The sequence below is a fragment of the Populus alba genome, chromosome 8 (assembly GCF_005239225.2).
Source record: "Populus alba chromosome 8, ASM523922v2, whole genome shotgun sequence".
Taxonomy (NCBI): domain Eukaryota; kingdom Viridiplantae; phylum Streptophyta; class Magnoliopsida; order Malpighiales; family Salicaceae; genus Populus; species Populus alba.
Genome location: NC_133291.1, coordinates 5,904,060 through 5,923,217, shown reverse-complemented (window position 1 = coordinate 5,923,217; position 19,158 = coordinate 5,904,060). Strand labels below are relative to the sequence as shown.

The window sequence follows — 19,158 nt, the reverse complement described above, 5'->3', positions numbered from 1 at the left end:
CAAAGGAGCTTAGCATTAAAATCAGTGTGATAGAGGGGCAGAAACTACGGTGAAATTTGATTTAAAAAAAAATGTTAGTATTGTGAAATATTGGAATCTCTTCTCTAGGTGCCGCTTGAATTTTGAGGTTCAGTTCTAATTTCTAATCTAACAGCGTAACGAACACAGGACGCCCTGCGGAAGACATGTCGTTCATAAATAAAAGATAAAAAAAAACCCTCCATACTATAATGTGTAAAATAAATGACATGCCATTCATGTGCTCATTCTCTGCACCTTAAACGAATAAAATTTATGAATCAGATAAATGTTTTTGTTCAGGAGGCCTTCGTCTTTTCGCCTAAGTTTAGGTTTTTTTTTTTTTTTTTTCTTTTTCCAATTTAGCCAAACGTCTCTTTCCCTATTTTTGGTTTATAAAACAGTTTTTTTTAATACAATCTTGTTTTTAAAAAAAAAAATTATTTTTTTAAATGATTTTTAATTTTTTTTAGATATTTTAATGTTGATATAAAAAATAAATTTTAAAAATAAAAAAAAAATTATTTTAATATATTTTTAAATAAAAAACCAAAAAAATCTCTAAAATACAAAAACACTTTAAATTACATTATTTTAAAAACAATCTCTGCCAAGATCACAAACACTGTCAGAAACTAACAGCGGGTAGTGTTATGACGTAGGCTGAGCTTTCCCTTGTAAAATAATGTAATTTAATAATTTGCAAGCGAAAAAAACAATCTATAATATTTCTTCTTTTCGGTTGTAGCTGTGGCAGTGCTTGGAAAGAACTGAATGCCCATCACCGTATAAGGAGTAAGAACCCCAAACAGCTACCTAAGATTCCTCAACTTTTTGTCAGCGTTTTATATATGAACAAAACCTAAACCTTGGAAAAGGTGAGCAATTTAGTTATTTAACACACATAATTCGTATTTTCTCTTGGCTTGACATCGGACTAATTGTTTAACTCCTTTTTCTTTGTTCATTATACTAATCATTAATATTCAACTCTATTGCATAATTTTTTTTCCCTGTCTAGCAACATGTGTGCGTAAAGTTGAATATGCGGTTATTTGAGTTTGTGCAGTTAAACTGCTCGACAAAAAGCCTAAACGAAAAATTTGCTTGTTTCCTCTTTGATTGAAATGCTTTAGGTCAACCTTTTATATATATATATATATATATATATATATATATATATGCAAGTTTGCATAAGAAGAGTGGCTTCTCTAGTAGGACGTCTAATGAGCTTGGAAATATTTTGTAACAGGGATAATAATGGACAGCTACATACAGGAAAAGATCCATAAATTTGAGGAATTTGTCGATGGCCATTTGAAACCACAGCTTGTTCGCGCTATTGCTGAACGGTATGGATAAATGTTTTCTTTTTTTGCTTATTTTCTTTTAATTATGGCTGCCACCTCGTTTTACCATTATTCTTATTAATAAGTTCTGCTACTGCTATTGTAATCTCAAAGTTTTCTACTTTTTAAGTGAGAATGAATGGGAAAAGAAGCTTAAAAAAATTTCAGTATAGCTTACATCAAATGCTTAGCATGTTGTCTTTGATTTGCTGGATCGAGAGTTCACATGTTGTCTTTAATTTGTTGTCTTTAATTTACTCTATGTTGAATGCTGGCTTTGTTGGATGCTTGTTAAATGTTTTCCATGTTCTTATTTTGCAGGGACAAGGTTTTTGAGCAACAAAAGATTTTGTATCCTTTTGTTTCTGTTCATGTTTACTTTGAAAATAAATAAATAGCGGGTAGTCAATACCCAACTGCTTATAATCAAAATGTCATTGTGCACCTTGGACATTGAACGTTTTTTAATTCAATTTTACAGCTCATTTAATGATCCTTGATAGCATCAATGTTTTCTTGACTATTTACTTCTAGCTCAGATTTGCGAAGGAATATAGAGAACTTAGAGAAGAACAGTGTAACTAATCTCAGAACATTGGTCAACCTTGGCTCTGAAGTGTACATGCAAGCTGATGTGTAAGTGCTTGTTGCCTTGAAGTACTCTAGTTTCTATCAGTAGCTGCATGATTTATCTTTCTTTGATCTCCATATGTCTTTTACATATTAGGCCAGATACACAAAGCATATTTGTGGATGTTGGACTTGGATTCCACGTGGAGTTTACCTGGACTGAAGCTTTGAATTTCATAGCGCTTAGGGAGGAAAAAATAGCAAGGTATGCAATTTTTCTTTGGTTAATCAAAGCTTTCTCTTAGCCTTTACCTAACAATATTTTCATTGCCACCAAAATTTTCATGCCACATTACTTACCAAGCATCGGAAAATATGTCAATGCACATGTTATGGTTAAATATAAAATATTTTGCGCAGAAAAAATGCTCCCTGAATAACAAGACAACTTGCCGATGGCAGAGTTGAGAGAAGAAATCCTTGCTGGTTACTTTCATTATGTGTAATCTAGAAGTAGTTCTTAATATGGCAAACCTTATTAGTCATTACATATTCTGTCATGGTAGTACCAAAATGCAAAGAAAAAAATAAATAAAAGCTTGTCATGCAAGTTCCTACATCTGAACATGGTCTACCTTATTTATCTCTAGACTCCCTTACAATAACTAAGAGAGGACACGGAACTAAATCCTGAATTGATAGCATATATTGAGATCTCGAAGTGCCTCTGAGGCAGAAGTTAGCAGTGCTTGTCAGATTATTCTTCTCTTTGATCATCTTGCTTGGCCTCAGCTACAGTACGAGGGAGGGTAGAGGATGTTTAGGGGTGTTTCCCTTTTGCTTGACACATGGTCAGGTATAAGGACAAATTTAGGGGGTGGCCAGGGGTGGTCCTGGCTCTCCCAAAGTTTGAAAAATTTTCAAAAGCCCCCCCCCCCACATTTATAAAAAAATTTTAGGCACTTTTATGAAATTCCCCCTCCCCTCAAAATCAGAATTGTATGTTATGCCTCCCTACAGTTTGCCAAGTCTAGATTCGTCCCTGATCATGTGGACAACTTGTTAGCATTAATTATGATGAACCCTTGGGCGGGGATGCTGGAACAGGGCTACTTTTCATTGTGATCGAATTCTGAAAGTTCAATAATGGAATGAATGATCTTAAAGGCTTTTGCTTAATACTGTAGGGTATGCCATAGGCCCCATCAATTACATGGACTGCACTTGCATCTTCCCTTCAGTTTCTTGTCTGCACATCTAATGTCTTTGCATTCATCACTCTTGCCATTGTGTTTGGCTGTATCACCACTCTTGAAATTTTCAAGTCCCGGGAATATTTAGGGGTGTTCTGTATTCATTCTCTATAAGGAAAGGGTGTTCTATTCAAAACCTGAATGATTCTCTGAATTTGATTCTGCAGACAAATAGAGGAGTACACTCGCTTAATATCATCTATTAAAGCCAGGATCAAATTGGTAAGTTTTGTTTTAATGAAGGCTCATTTTGTTCTAAGTTCTTGCTGTTTAGGAAAAAAAAATCTCTCCTTTTTTCTCAAAGCATCTGAATGCTGCTAGGAACGACTTTTAGTAGGTCCTTAGTCCTATATGAGTTTTTCTCTTTCTCAAGTAGAAAGGGGCTTCAGGACGTGAATTCTATTCTTATTAACATACAAGGTGAGGTATGAAGAACATTTCATTAACTATATAATAGCTTTCACCGGTGAACCACGAGCTTTTCTTGGGTGAGAGTTTTAACCAGACATATCCATGGTGAAAGCACTTGGTACTATGACTTATTTCTTAGCATTTCTTGATATTTTCTGGGATTTGAGAACATCATTGGTTGCGTGCAGGTCTGTGAGGGGATTCGAGAGTTGCTCCAACTGCCGGCAGAGAAAGCTTTACCACAGCGTGTTTTTTAATATTTATGAGTTAAAAGTGTACTGCAACCACTTACCCTCCTTCATAATTTGCACTCGGGAAAGTGATGGCCAGGAGAGTGAAAAAAAGAATCTTGCTCTTTGATGTAGAGGATAATAGTTTGGCGTTGATGCATTTCTGATACTTCACTTCTGTAAGATGTCCCTTTTGCAGTGTTGCTGAATTTACTTTGAACTGCTAAACCATAAAGTAGAAGTAGATATAATTTGGTACTTTTATTTGCCAGCAGGAATGCTGTAACACCCATGTTGTAATTAAGGAATACAAAGAAGTCACATAATTATATAGTTTTTTTTGTTTTTTGGAAAATTAACAGTATTAAAAAAAAAAAAAAGAATTGAGAAACTAGCACAAGCTAAAAAAATATTTTGAAAAATAGCATAACTGTGATACAGTTGCCAAGTATAGTATTGTTGAAAAAACACACTTGGGAATTGGGTATTTTAAGTTGTCAAAATGAATAGAATGAAAGGAAGGAAAGAAAGAATCAGATTTTAGATAGCTTGTTGAGAACATAAAGGAATGCTATCAGTGGCTGGAGTGATATGTAAAAAGTGGTTTTTATTTTTGAAAATATATATTTTTTTAAAAAATTATTTTTAATACAAATAATTTATAATAGTTCAAAAACATCTTAAAAAAATTAATTTACAGCTAGAAAAAAAAAAAAAAAAACTAAACAGACCAAATGCAAACATCATCTGCCATCACCTTCTATCATGCACGAGCCAGCCTAGTTTCGGGCCAGCAGTGAGAGTTTAGTGGACATTTAGGAAGTATTGGGAAAATAAGCTTCTATAAAGCTTTGATTTTAAAAATAAAAAAAAATATTATTTTACTATATTTTAATATAAAAAATATTTTAAAAAACCACCTAATAACTTTATTAGCCGGCTATTTATCCTGTGAACAAAATTTTAACTCCCCCGAATTCCGTTGGATCTGGGTAAAAAAAAACAAAGTCATTTATTGCAAGCCCAAACCCAGGCTGCAAAATTAAGCTCGTCTCTGTTGTTAATTCTGGAGTCAGAATTTTATCGTTCAAGAAACCACGTAAAACTACCAGGTAAAAAGGAGTGTGGCTGGCGTCTTCTATGCACTTAAAAAAATGAATGAATAAAAACATTTCCTTTTTCTTCTTGGTTACGTGTTTATGTCTGTATATAGGTGTAACTGCCAAACTGAGCCTTGACTGATTCCACCTGAGATAGGGTTTTGTTTGTGAGGTTAGATGTCAATGAGAGAAAAAATGCCTCTGTATGCAGCCAAGTGAACATAGTAGGCTGGAGGCACTTGTGTTTCTTTTCCATTACACATATAAGCAGCTGGAGATCGTTTGATGCAGCACTGTGGATCTTCTTGAGTTTTGATTCCAGAAGGGAGACATTGTTTAGTGCTTGAGCTGGCTCATACTGAGGGCCAATTATGGTGTTCTTGTTAAGGAAGATGCCTAATTGTTCACACCTTTGAGATAGCCGGTTTATGAATTTTGGAATGTTGGACTTCTGATCAAGGGTGACTCCAAAACTTATCAGTGCCCATCTTTGGATTCTAGTTCCTCAAAGACATAGCTATCCAGTAGGTTCCACTGGCGATCATGGCGAGAAGGAATGGGATCTCACGACATAGCTATCCGGAAGTTTCTTTTTTTGTTTTGTCTATAGCTATGATTCATTCACACCATGTTGATTCTTACCTTCGGCTTTCCCTTTTCCCTGAACTTTTGTTATCATGATTAGTGGTGATGGCCAGCAGGGATGTGGTTGGGGGCCATTCATGCACTTGGGAAGGCAGGCCTTTCCAATTCTTTGAAGGATAAAACATTGTTGGAATGTGGCGATGGGACAATGTCATTTGAGTGGAGCCGAGGATAATTCAAACTTTCTTTTTATTACTATTATAAATTCTGACCACTAGTGGTGGTGGTTTTGTCAGATAAAATCAGAAGATTGGACGAGCAATCACAATTTCCAAATTACAACGAGTCAGACATGTGGCACCATCAAAATTCCCTGTTTAATGTTGAGCCTTTACGCCACAAGACTCTCAACAGAGGCTATGGGCAAGGCAGGCCACCTAGGTAGGTGACAAATAAAGAGAGCAGGGCATGTAGAGCCAACAGTATAAAACGAATCCATGTAACATCGAAGAACCGATGATGTAAGCTTCGGTTGTTAGCACATGGTTTGGACGATCAATCTCAAGAAAGTTCAGGGGCAGAAGAGGATAGCCGGAGGAGCTTGGGGTTTTGATACGGGGGCCCAAATAGGGCACATATGTATTGTACATATCGTATTGAACTTGAGGAGGGAGGGGGGTTTCTTCTTTTCTTGTAAAGGGGGCTTAAAAATTGAAGTTTTTCCAATCAAGTGTGCCCTGCTCAAGAAACATTTAGTCAAATGAAATGAGAGTAATGCAGAGAACAATCTCTTAAAAGAGGATTATTCAAACACCCTCCAGGTCCGCTAATCAGTGAGATGTATTCACGCATTTTTCATGAGTTTAATCAACAGTTCATAATTCCCACCAAGGATCATATGATGTTTTTGTTCTTTTTTTTCTTGTGAAAAAGGAGAGAGAAATCATCGCAACCAAAACGATCAAATTATCAACAAACAAAGAATTGAAACCCTCCAAGATGGCTCGTTTTGTACCATCATGCGGTGAAAGTAATCCCAACATATGCCTGCCATGCCAGTTAATGTCTCAGAATCTGTCACATGAATATCTGCATTTCTATTCTGTGTTCCCAGGTGTTCCTTTTTATCCTCGCATGAATAACTACCATCACCTCTTTTGAATCATGTACCTTCGCCCAAAACAACTCTGTTAGCATTATAGACACTTTGAATACGCTCTCTAGCCACTAATTTAGAGTTGAACTTGGTTATAAATAGAAACATCTTAAAGTCTCTCTCTCTCTGTTTCTCTCGCACTCTCTTTCTCTAGCTAAAGTTGTAAGTCAAGCCTGCAACGCTCTGTGAACATGATTTAGGTAAATGGAAGGGAACTAAACTTTTGACATTCTGCACAAAGGCTAGGAGAAGTCTTGGATCATCACATTAACTGAAGTTAATAAGGTTCTTTATCTTCCTAATTAGTGATGGTTAGTTAACCTCTCGAATGGTTTAAAAATCAGGTTTATGGGTATTGCAGAAGCACTAGGTGTGCTCAAGGATAGTGGAAAGAGAGGACCAACCCTGGATTTGAATCCTAATTTTTATTGTAATTAATTAGAGTACCAAAATGAAAGTACAGCGTAATTACACAAGTGATTAAACCACATAGCTTATTTATGGAGGCGAGGCAAGCAACCTCCTTCTAGCAGTGCTGTTTGCCCTGCTTTAGATTCTTGTACATTGGGAACACAATTCAATAATCCAAGCTTGACACTTAATTGGAATTTGTTTGATTATTGTTCTTTGCAATGGAGCATGAACCACAATGCAGCAATGCTGGCCTACAATTGTCACTTATTTTGATGCTAAATGAAATATTAAGAATTCTGCCTAAGTTGCTACAAAAATAGTAGTAACACAATTAGCTTATACTATGACCAATATCCCTAATTATTATTGAAGCAGATAGGTGGAAGATCGAGCGAACTCCAGAGAGACAATTCACCATCTTCCTTGCTCAAAGAAGAGGAAGAAGATGAGGACCCCTTTTCTGTTGGTGTCTGTGGAATCTCGACTTCTTCTTGCACCTCCTCTTTGGCATCCTTTCCCATGTCATCTCTTCTCTTTTCCTCCTCGTTGTTATTACTATTGATCCCAAGGTTAGATGGCAACTCATACCCACCATTTGCCACCGCTGGCATTCCTGGTCTGAATGCCAGCCTTAAACATTCGGATACCCCATTGTTGGCATAAAGAGAAGCTGAGAACTTCCGTTCGTGCGTCCACCGCTTCATGATCTCTCTTATCATTGGTGGCTCATCCCCATGATGTTCCTGCTCCATTGGCTCCATCATCTCCTGTGCTATATCAAATGGAGAATGGTAGAAAGATGATCCTAATGCATCATCAAATTGAAAATCAATCAGCCCCATATCAATCTTTTCTTCTCCTCTCCCTTCTTCCTGTCCACCTTGACCACTTCCATCAACATTACTCCAACTATCATCCGCTTCAAATGTGCTTGTGCTCCCATGATCTTCTGTAATATAACGTGATTCAAAGAAACCACTCGTGTGATCGCTGATAGTCATAGTATCAGCAGTGCTATTAGCTGTATCACTATTTTCAACAATGCTGATATCTCCAGGCATTTCGAAGAAATGGTCGAACTGGTTTTCCTGTTCTCTGGCTTCTTGCTCCTGTTGGTTAACAGGGAAAGTAGTGGTCTGTGTCAATGAATTGTGTCTAGCTTTAATCCTAAGTAACAGGAGGTTGACAATCTTTGGGGGAAGAGCTGGCTTTGAATGAGAAGACGGGGAGCAAGGCCAGAGATTTGTCCGAGTATTAGCTCCATGGAGCAAGCAAGCTGCCTCGTCATAAGCTCTTGCGGCTTCCTCAGCAGTATCATAAGTCCCCAACCACGCTCTAATCTTCTGAATTGTGTCTTTTATCTCTGCCACCCATCGGCCTGACGGCCGCTGCCTCACCCCAAGGTATCGTTTTCGAGCTCTCCGAACTCCATGGAGTGATTCAGCCTCCTCCATCATTTGGTCCCAACCCACGTTCCCATCATTGCTTACCCTCTCTTCTTCACCCTCACCTGCCTCTCTCTTCCACTCCATATTCCTGATCTGACGATTGTTTTCTAGTTTACACTCTTGCTGTTTTGTTTAAATACGGTGTTCTGGTTGATGGAGCTTGCACGTAAGCTCGTTTTTATCTGGTTGATAAATTGAGGGCAAGGTTGTTTGGTCATTGCATTTTTTTATCCTAGTCTCTATACGCTTATCCCGCTTTTGAGGCCAATACGAAGCAAGCACTTCAAATACCCTGGCTATATTTCCTAGACCTGTAATGGAGATTACCCGGCCATGGCATTTTCTCTGCTGCTGCACTTTTCAACAAGTGAATTCTAGCATTATGTATTTTTGTTGGTTAGTCTCCAGACTATCAACGAGGTACAATTCTTCATGCTTGAGCTCAAACTAACGCCATTCCTTCACTGGTTAATTGTTTAGTGCACTGGAGGACATTTCTATGTTCTTTGTCAGATTTCTCTGCCAAAAGAACTTGGGCATAAACAGTTTCAGGCAAGGTTACGAGCTCTTAGGGCAGTTTGGCGCTAAGAAAAGGATCTCTGCAGTAATTCTTTCTAAGTAGGTTTAGAAGCAAAGAACACGATGAATTTGAGGAACTGGGAGTAGGAAAGGATACAGTATGCTTCTGGTAATTCTTCATGAATCGGGGGACAAGATAAACTGTAACATTCAGTCTCTCAGTAAACTCCATCTAGTACCCCATTTCTCAGCCCAAAGTGTACTTAAGTACCTAAATGTCTCTTGGGTTATGCTATACATTAGCTAATTGATTGCCAGGTGTGCAAAACCACATGTACTGTTTATCCCAGATGAACTTCAAGGCCAAAATGCCTCTAGTTTTCACAGCCGAATAACAATCTCCCACTTCGCATATGGCCTAAAGCTCCTAGATTCAGTTCCAGACTTTGATAAATCATGAAGAAAATAGTGAGAGAATGGTTTTGAGAGTAAAAAAGTGGAAATATGATTGCATGTGGGAGCATCCACTAAAACAATCACTCATCAGCAAATCAAAACCATTTCATCATCAAATCACCCAAAAAGATCACCCACATGGGCGGTGCATAGTGTAGCTTTGAGAGGGCCATCTCTCCACCCCCAGCACCGGATAAAAAAAAGGGAAAAAGGAAAAAGAAAGTTTAAAAAATGCAATATCAGGCCCTAAAGTTCAGCTATTTTTCATTTTGATCCCTTTAGAATTTTTTGTTTTATCACGTGACGAAACCATCCACCAGCCATTGGTCTCCTCTGCCTTCCAGGATGACTTCTAACACTTGTAAAGCCACTCCGATAAGGATCTTCCATGACATAGAATGATACTATACCAGTGTTTGATCTCCCAAAAAAAAAAGGCTTACTGGACTTGATGCTTGCATTAAACCAACCATCCTTCTAATATAATTATTTGGTACTCGACTTTCTACAACTAGAAGCCTTTTGCCACACTGATATCATTCTCAAAACAAAAACACGGAAAATCAAAAGGCTGATAATTTAACTGAAAAATCCATGTTGCAGGGACCTGTATCATTCATTTTATATTTCAACTTCTCTTCAATTTCGTAGATACCAAAAATTTCCAGCCAGGCGATATTAGACGAGTACTTAATTTAATAATGGTGTAGATTTGACTAAAAGTACAGTTTTAAAGTGAAAAATAACCTCCTACATGCACTGAAAATAATAACCAGTACCAACTTTTTAAAAATAAACATGTTTTCTACTGCCATTTCTCTGTGCTTCTGGTTTTTCTCCTATTTTTCTAGCTCACTGACCAATGGCGAGTAAAATGTAAAGGAGGGGAGCTAGCTATTAGATGAAAATAGTCAGTTGAAACAAGTATCTAGGATGTCATTGCAATAAATTGGAAAGCATGTACACGAATAATACAAGCATGCGTACACTAATATGCACTCACATGTACATCGGATGTGTTTTTCAAGGCACTTGCTATTTCACTTGAAAAAATGAAAGATAAATCTAGGGTAGCATATGGAAATGGTGGTTGATAATAGAAACCAACACTACTATTCAGCTCAATAGTCAATACAGTGCAAAGACAACCTCACATTGCCGTTTCAGCAGATGATATAAGCGGTCTGTTGAGACTGTCACTGTCTGCAGAGTACTGAATCGGCATTAGAGCCGGGTCCTGATAGGTGGTGGCCAATTTATCAAAAAATTCAGACATCAAAGCATCATTTTGATCTTCCCTGTCCTTCTTTATCAATATCTGAAAACACATATCCAGGTCAGTATTTGGGTTGAACATTGGACGCAGAAGAAATCATAAGTACACTTGGGGAAAGAGTGGCGGAGAGGGGATAAAAGGATGAAAGCATAAGGATTGATATCCCCTTGGCCATGGTGTGCAGTAATAAAATTGGAATATCAACATACCTCAGCCGGATAAGATTTAAAAATGGGGAGGAAGCGTTTCCTGCAGTACTCATTAAACAGAAGCGTGAGAACTGGAAGAGGTAAGACTAAGGTTGATGCGAGAGAGAGCTTCTTCAGAGAAAAAATTCCCACTGCAATCGCATGCATGAGTACCAGAGAAAATATCACCAAATTGTGTACAATAGGCCAAAACTTCCCTGCAGTTTCGTGCTTGGGAGCATATACATTTATGAACTGCATCATAAATTTGCAGAGTATTAAACTTATTCCAGAAACTGTAAAACTAGCACTAACATAAAAATATTTAAAATCGAGCAGCGCAGAAATAAAAACTGTAAAAATCACGGTCCCTTCCTAACTGTTCACAGCCTAAAATCTCTTAAACACTGTTCATGCAACTGTTTACAGTCCCAAACATCTCCTGAAGAACAGTCCCCAAAGCGATCATACATCATAATGAAAGAGGAAAATTTACACAAACTCACGCTTGCAGCTACCCACACTTTCATTATGATTATTCTATTCCCTATATCTTCTTTAAACAGGCATGAGCTAAGACCACAGTGGACTCTTACTAGCTGATACTGCTCACCACATTTTTTCAGTGGTAATCTTTGCTGATATAAAAAGGGAATGCGCCTTCTTCATATCTCCCTATTTACCAAAAGAATTACATTGAGCAGGTAGATATAACTGAGAACCTTGTATTGTTACTCATTCTGTAAACATTTTAGTGTTTCCACACTTTAACTGTCTTTGACAATGATAAAATTCTGAAACTACATAACAACAAAACAACCTACCCTGATATGATATATTTTGATGTCATGAAATTATAAAAAGCATGAAAAAAAAAAAAAAAGGAAAAGAAACCTGGTTACGGAAGATGATGTATGCAAGACAGAAGTACACCAGAAGGAAGGGCAGAATGACGGGAGCTAAGAAGAAATATGCAATACCAAGAAGTCCAAAGAAAAGAATCCTGGGAATGTCCCTGTGATAAGGAATAGATGGAACTTCAATTTCATCATCTGTACTTTCAGCACAACACTTCGTCATTAGACTGCAAATTAGAGGGATTATGCGAAAAAGTTCCGATGAAGTGCTTGTCCATCCAGATGTGACAACATAAGCAATGAAAAATGATGCCTACAAAAAATAAAAATTACACATTCTTGTTATATGCCACAGCAATTTTTCAATCAGAAAATCATCTAGCTGTCATGAATCTCATAAGTGGCTATTTCACTCCTCATAGTGGAAGGCCAACAAATATTTTTGGGATGATTACAAAAATCCTCCTATAGTTTGATTTCAATTTCACTTTCCCTCCATACCTTCATAAATTACACTTTCCATCATGTAGTTTATATGTTTAATAACAGTTTACATCCTCAACAGTGCATTTTTATTTGAATTTTTTTATTAATCCAGGATGTAAAGTGTAATTTATGAGAGTATGGAGGCAAAGTGAAGTTTAGATCAAACTATAGGAGGGTTTTTATATTTTATCCCAATATTTTTAAGTTGTCGGCCCTTGAAGAAGCTTTATTAAGCACTCCAGTTGACAAAATGCTCTTAGATTATCTCCTTCCACTTCAAAAAAATTCATTTGGTTTTTTATTGTCTTTTCAGCATTGAGAAAAGGAGTGGAGAACAATGCAAGATATAATTGATAGAAAGAATGAGTTTTCAGCAAACGTGTCAGGTTTCTCTACTACCAAAAACACACACAAGCTCACACACTCCTCTCTCTCATATCAAATTGAAAATTTTGTTATAAAATCTCAGTAACATATATTCACCTGTGCTGGAACAACAACAGCCAGTTTTGCAGGAATATTCTTGGGATCAAGAACAATGGAAATCTGATTTAACACGGAACCGGAAAATACAGTGGCGAAGAAGATGTTCCATACTGTGAACCAGAGTACTTTGTTGCATGCACTCCTCTCTATCTCGCTATGAGAAATGTATCCTTGAATGGAGGAGAGGAACTCCATGATGGGGGGCACAATCTTAAGGAACAACTGAAGAATCAGACTAGGAAGATATCCTGTAACGATTTGACTGACAAATGCTCTGCAAGATTCACAAAATTTAGTGTCTTGCAAAAATCCAGCTATAACAGAGTAATTCTTATTAATAACCTCAGTGCTATGTGTCAGAAGAAAAACATTTTTTCTAATCTGGAATGAAATAGCAGTTGAAACAATTCTATTTGTTTGGCACATTTCAGATATGATTGGACTTCGGAAGGGTCCCACTGGAAAGAGCTGATGCAGTTCATCAAGAAAGTACTTTTCTTCCAAGATCATGAAAAACGAACTTAATGCACTTATTATTGATAATCTAGCGGCAGCATATAACACCAAATGCCACGTCAACAATAAAAGCATCCAATGTATAAAAAAAGGGTTCCGCTATGTCAATTGAGGATATCCCTGGAGAAACTACATATGAAAAATTCCAAATTATTTCATTGATGTTGTTCAGCATAAATCCTTAAAATTCATAATCATGGTGCAATCCTATCAAATTGACATTCATGAAATGCATACGAGAAGCAAGCACCCCAGGATATACTCTTAACATACGAGTCACCATTCTTTGTTGACAGTACCAATTTCAATTTATAGTGGGAGAAAAGTAGAAGGCAAGAGAGAGTGGGGAAGGGTTTTCAAGTAAAATAGCAGCAACAGAAGCAGCGATGATAATTGAAATGTCAAGGATGATATGATGGAAACTCTGGTAATACAAGGACTTGAGATCATTACTTACATGGTTAGAATGCTTTTGAGGAATGGAAACCAAACTTCCAGCTGACTCAGGTTAGTAAGACCTTGTACAACTACAACAGGAATAAGGAACAAAATTGTAAGAAGAATACACGCAACTACAACCAAAAGCTTAGAAATCCATCTTCCCATGAATGATGAAGAAAAAAAAGGCCAAAAGACATCATTTGGTTGAGGAGCTTCTTCTGTGAGCCAATGTGTGGGGTTGGTTGATTGTTGCTGGTGGAAAACAGTGGAAGCACCATACCGAGTCTTGAAGGACACAAAGGCAGCATGAGTGTCCTTTTACAAGAGAAACAACATAAATTAATAGCATTCACCGCACAATACCAAAACTGTTAAAAAATAGACAATCAAATGAACTAATCAGAAAGCATGGAAATCAATGGCAAAAATACACATCTGGGCATCAGCCTGATTTTAGTACTGTAATGCTACAACCATTTTGATCGATCAAAAACACTATTTACCAAGATACATGCCAAAGCATTCTGCAACTTGCACATCTTTGAATGTTACTAAATTTGATGCTCGTGATGCACAACCAAATTTAAAGGATTTGAACACCTTCATGTATGTTTGATGGTTATTTGAATTGTTGAATAAGATATAACTTTGATAATTAAAGAATGCAAATGGAATTTAAATACAACAGAAAGGATAAAAGTGAAAATTGCACCACATACTTTTGCCAATGATACCTCAGATTGCTCCAATCTCGCATTCTGCTCTAAGTCTTCTAACCTCTTCCCATAATGATCCAAACGATCAACCTTTTTTTCAAACAATCCAACTTGCTTATACTTCTGCTCAGATGGTTCTGATTGCAAGTGAAGAAGCCTCCTGTATAATTGCTTTGCATCATTCTGAACCCACAAGAAAAACAAAGGAAATAAATGTGAAGTAATCTAAGGGCAGTGGTGTTTCACTGATTATCCATTCCAGTTTTTAATCTAATGGCTAAATTACTCATCAAAGAACAGCTCACTTTTTTTCTCTTGCCATCACTCTGGGACGTGACCAGAATTTGGTACCTGGTTTCTTGGAATAACACTGAGCAGCTTTACAATTCTCATTAATTTTGTGATTCCAGAAATGTAACAATCAAAGAGAACCAGTAGGAATTTTATGTAGCACATCTCATGTTTCCAAAAAAGAAAATGGTGTATCAAATTCAAATATCAACTATTATGCCAGGTGCAGTTTTGAAAGGAATTTATCATTACAATCTGACCCAGGATACTAGCAGCAGGTTTTCTACAATTTTGAAGAATAATTAACCACCAAGAAAAAGCTTCATAGCTACTTTCCCTAGAAAAATAGTATTTTTTCAGCAGTTTTGTAACACTGATGTGCATAAAATTAGTCTGATTCCAAAAGTTGAATAATTCTTAATTCAAGGTTAAACTGATTTTCAATTGAGATCTTTATATGTATGTATAAGGTAAAGTGTACAAGCCATTTAGCAATTATCAGCTGCTAACAGGGAGTTAGAATCCACATGATTCAAGGGAACCAACTTTCACAAAAATTGTAGTTTGCAGGGATTTTATAATAAAAACAATCTCATTTCAACAAATCCTTAAGAAATTCTCATCGTAGATCTATATGCAATAAATGATTGAACAACCCCACCCCCCACCATCCAAAAAAAAAAAAACTCAGTCTTCGTTCCATTACTCTTTTTTTATGTCCAACGCAAAGGTAACAGAAGTCTTGGACTTATGACCAAATAGATTACAGGTTCTAAGACTGAAAGCTTGCTAATTCAAGGAAGAAAAAAAGAGCAGAAAGGCGGAACCTTCTACAAATTTCCCTCTCACAACCCTCACTTTGTTTTGGTTTTACAACTGTAATGATGATCTTATCTGCCTACCACTGTTATAATCCACCTCCCACGTCTGTAAGTGCAAGGTCTCATCTTAGGGCCTTAATATAAAGACACCATGATCATATAGTTTTCCTTTTGGCAACTGCTTTTGGAATCAGACTAATAAACCATATCTCAAAACCAGTTAACTAACATCCCAGGACCTTTTCCTATCAAGACAGACCACAAACACTCCAAATCAAGCTGCCCTGTGACATGCAACTCAGCAAAACACTAGAACCGTGTATTTTTCCCAAGAGCTCAATATATAAAACAAAAGAAAGATAAAAAATTAATTATAAACAATGGTGACAAAGAAAAGGACACGTTACTTACAATGAGGCTCTGAACCTTGCTAGTTCGGCGAACAACTATATGTGACAGATATGTGGTAGGGTAATACTCGGTAAAGAAACCCTCGACACTGTCACTGACACTGCTTCCAGCTGAGACAGGGATATTGCGAACTAAGATGGTGAAGTGATGTGGCTGAGGTTTGGATGAATAAAAATACGCAATCCTTTTTGAAGAAATATAGTTATATTCCTACATAATCAAATAAACATCAGCAGCTGCTTATGTATCAAGAAATAACTTATTAATATGTTTTGTCAGTTAATTAAGCAAGAGAATTATGATTGACACCCTGCTAAATAATAAACAGTTTCCTTCCCATATGAACAATAAATATGGATCTACATCAAAATATATATCTGATTATCACCTGACCATCAAAATGGAAAACTTACAGTCACAGAACCAGGAAAAAGACTTTGGAGGTAATCATATTCTGCTAAAATAAGAGTAGACAATAACCTATAACTGCATAAATTGGAACTTACATGATAAAGTAGATAGCAGATGAAAATAGTGATAGCATATACAGAAGAGAAGTGAATCCATAACCTGTAAAAATGGACAAAGTGAGTGAGTTTCTCTACCCACTACACGCTAACTTACATAATAGAGTAGATGGCAGATGAAAAAAGTGCAATATGTACAGCAGAGAAGTGAATCAATAACCTGCCAAAATGGCCAAGATGCGTGAGCTTCTCTACACAGCACACACTATCCTTAACATAAGAATACTACACTGCCTGATACTGTGAGCATTGGACGAAGTTAATTCATTTCCAGACACTCACCAGGGCATAATATGTGAATATTTTAATGGGAAAGTGAACCATCTCACTCGGACTTACTTCAAATTAACTATGCATGTGAGTTATGTATCATTTTTAGCAAGTGGATTCTTAATTTTGGTTGAAAACCATTTTCCATTACAAATGGAAGCCCAAATAAGCTAACACCATTTGGACACAATGAGCAACATTTTCTAATGTAATCAATATATAAACCAATTACTGATGAGAAGCAAGAACAAATATGTTTCTTAGAGTCATCAATTAAGCAAATCATTAGAATCAAAAGATAGCTAAAAGCCATAAAAAGAGTTTCAAATTAGTATTCTAAGCATCAAAGCCACAGTAACATTGCTAAAAATTATATAAAAGCTTCACCAAGTCTTGCAACTGAATATAAATGTGAGTGGTGAAGTTTCCAGAATTAAGGTTTCAGCAAAGGGTTGCTACTACATATGTTCAAAATGAGAAATGAAGTTCAAAATTGAGTTTTACAACTAAGAACTAAAATAAAAGTGGATAGTGAAATAGGAACTGCACGAATAAAAAGAAGCAGCAGTTAAGAGCAAATATAAATTTAGAAGCAATCCTGAGCCTCAGGGGATTAAGAATATTCACATGATAAATTTAGCATGTTAACATTTCTTGATTAAATTGAATGTTGGTGCTGATTCAAGTTAGAACCAAATCTGCAGACGGAACCTACCACTTTGAGCCTCGATTTACATTTGAAATGGTGAATACATCCAGAGAATTACTATACAAATCTTCGAAGTCAATTTGATGAAGCTCAGTCCCCGAACAGTTCACTGGAAGAAGAATAAATACCCCTATTATCCCAGCGAATGAAAATACTTTCAAACTGCAGTATTCAGATAAAGCAAGAACAAATAAGGCTTTGTTTAATGGCGAATAAAAGGCTTCATCAAGCAGGACTATAATTACCAGAAAGTTATAGTTCGCATATACACCACGGCGTCCAAGCCTGAAGAAGACAACATTTCCTCTTCCGATAGTTTCCATGCCTTGGGCAACCAGCCAGTAGATGGTATTAGCCTTTCAAGGTTGAAACGGCTTCTCCGTTTAGAATTCCCTTCCACCAGCAAGCGCGGTATATAAACTTCATAATAACTTGGTTGTTTCTTCAGTATAGAGTACAGTACAACGAATAGAACACATAGAGCAGAGTTTATCCCCACTGATGTTAGAATAGCGGAAACGAGCATTTCAGCATACCAATCTCAAAACCTCCAAAAACATGAACCAACTCCTAAACTGCAGCAGGAACAGGACAAATATTTAACATCCCTGAACGGATTGCACTCTACTTACAATTAAGAAATGATAATCACTTTACATCTTGTTACTTCAAATTAATCAACTGCTTCTCTCACTCTCAGTAGAAGCTAACAACGATTGAGAAAAATCTAATGCAAAGCTCAATTAATTTGATTTATTTCTATATGTTAGTCAAGAGGTAAAAGATGATGCTCCAGAAAAGAAAAGGAAGGAGAAAGAAAGAAAGAACCTAGAAAATAGAAAGCAAGAAAAATGTCAGTGGAGAAAATTCACACCTCGTACGGTTTGGATTTGGCTGCTTGTAAGAGAAGCGAGATGCTCTGCTGAATCAAACAACAACTCTAATGTGTGGTGCTATCGAAAGTTCGCAGCAATTGAGCAGAGACTAGTAGAGGTAGAATTTGGTACTGTTTTGCAGAGAACGTAAGTGGGATGGCTCAGCCGTGCATTTAATAAAGGTACTGAGCTTTCTTATTTTAGTTTGCTGCTTGACTAATTACCGGTAATACCCCTGGTTGTATCATGTTATTTCAGAACGGCAAATAAGAGAGCAGGGATGATTTGGGGATTTACGGGGGAAAAGGAAGGAACGGTTGGTAATCAACGTCTTTGAAAATGACACTATTTACTCCATGTGCAGCGTATAATTTCCCTTATACTCTGGTAGCAAACTATCCCACCCGACACTCTTTTGGAGTGTCGTTGTTAAGCAGCCACGTGTTTCTTTAATAGTAAAATACGCTGTTATAAGACTGGACAGGTTGATTCAATGACCTGTAGCCTGTAATTTCATGTCTAATCACTTTTTTTTTATTAAATAAACTCAAAATAATATTATTTTAATAAAAATAAATAAAACTACCAGTCAATGTACAAGTTGACTTTACCTCTTCACACCCGGCATCTAGGATCGGATCTTGTAGTTATGAAATTAATGAGGTGGCAAGCGCTACGTTATGGGTTTATTTTTTAATTTTATAAAGATTAAATACTTAAGAGTATTGGGTTAGGGTATAAGATTGAATTTAAGAGCATTGAGTCTAGTCATGATCCGA

At 36.7% G+C, this 19,158-nt stretch overlaps 3 protein-coding genes across 6 annotated transcripts; 1 reads left to right on the top strand and 2 right to left on the bottom strand.

The window, feature by feature from the left end:
- The first annotated feature begins 657 nt into the window (after positions 1–657).
- Positions 658–4,214, top strand: LOC118062496 (uncharacterized). The gene is made up of 8 exons (XM_073411197.1): positions 658–676; positions 767–896; positions 1,271–1,370; positions 1,689–1,718; positions 1,902–2,003; positions 2,095–2,202; positions 3,358–3,412; positions 3,790–4,214. Exons 3-8 carry the CDS (start codon positions 1,279–1,281, stop codon positions 3,856–3,858), a joined length of 456 nt encoding a protein of 151 aa, XP_073267298.1. The 5' UTR covers positions 658–676; positions 767–896; positions 1,271–1,278; the 3' UTR covers positions 3,859–4,214.
- Positions 4,215–7,442: 3,228 nt separating this feature from the next.
- LOC118062334 (uncharacterized) lies at positions 7,443–10,292 on the bottom strand. Its single transcript, XM_035076033.2, has one exon. The coding sequence runs from the start codon at positions 8,616–8,618 to the stop codon at positions 7,443–7,445; it is 1,176 nt and encodes a 391-aa protein (XP_034931924.1). The 5' UTR covers positions 8,619–10,292.
- A 132-nt stretch (positions 10,293–10,424) lies between these two features.
- Positions 10,425–18,542, bottom strand: LOC118062348 (CSC1-like protein At1g69450). Of its 4 annotated transcripts, XM_073410939.1 has the most exons (12): positions 18,379–18,542; positions 18,162–18,231; positions 17,750–18,079; positions 17,511–17,666; positions 16,505–16,568; positions 15,999–16,208; positions 14,479–14,658; positions 13,776–14,074; positions 12,800–13,076; positions 11,868–12,143; positions 10,995–11,228; positions 10,425–10,827 (listed from the first exon to the last, which is right to left on the bottom strand). In XM_073410939.1, exons 3-12 carry the CDS (start codon positions 18,028–18,030, stop codon positions 10,660–10,662), a joined length of 2,145 nt encoding a protein of 714 aa, XP_073267040.1. In that variant the 5' UTR covers positions 18,031–18,079; positions 18,162–18,231; positions 18,379–18,542; the 3' UTR covers positions 10,425–10,659. The 4 variants fall into 4 exon arrangements, with proteins under 4 accessions (XP_073267040.1, XP_034931944.1, XP_034931945.1 ...); XM_035076053.2 differs by lacking the exon at positions 18,162–18,231; XM_035076054.2 differs by lacking the exon at positions 18,162–18,231 and having other exon boundaries at positions 14,494–14,658.
- Between the last annotated feature and the right edge of the window lie 616 nt (positions 18,543–19,158).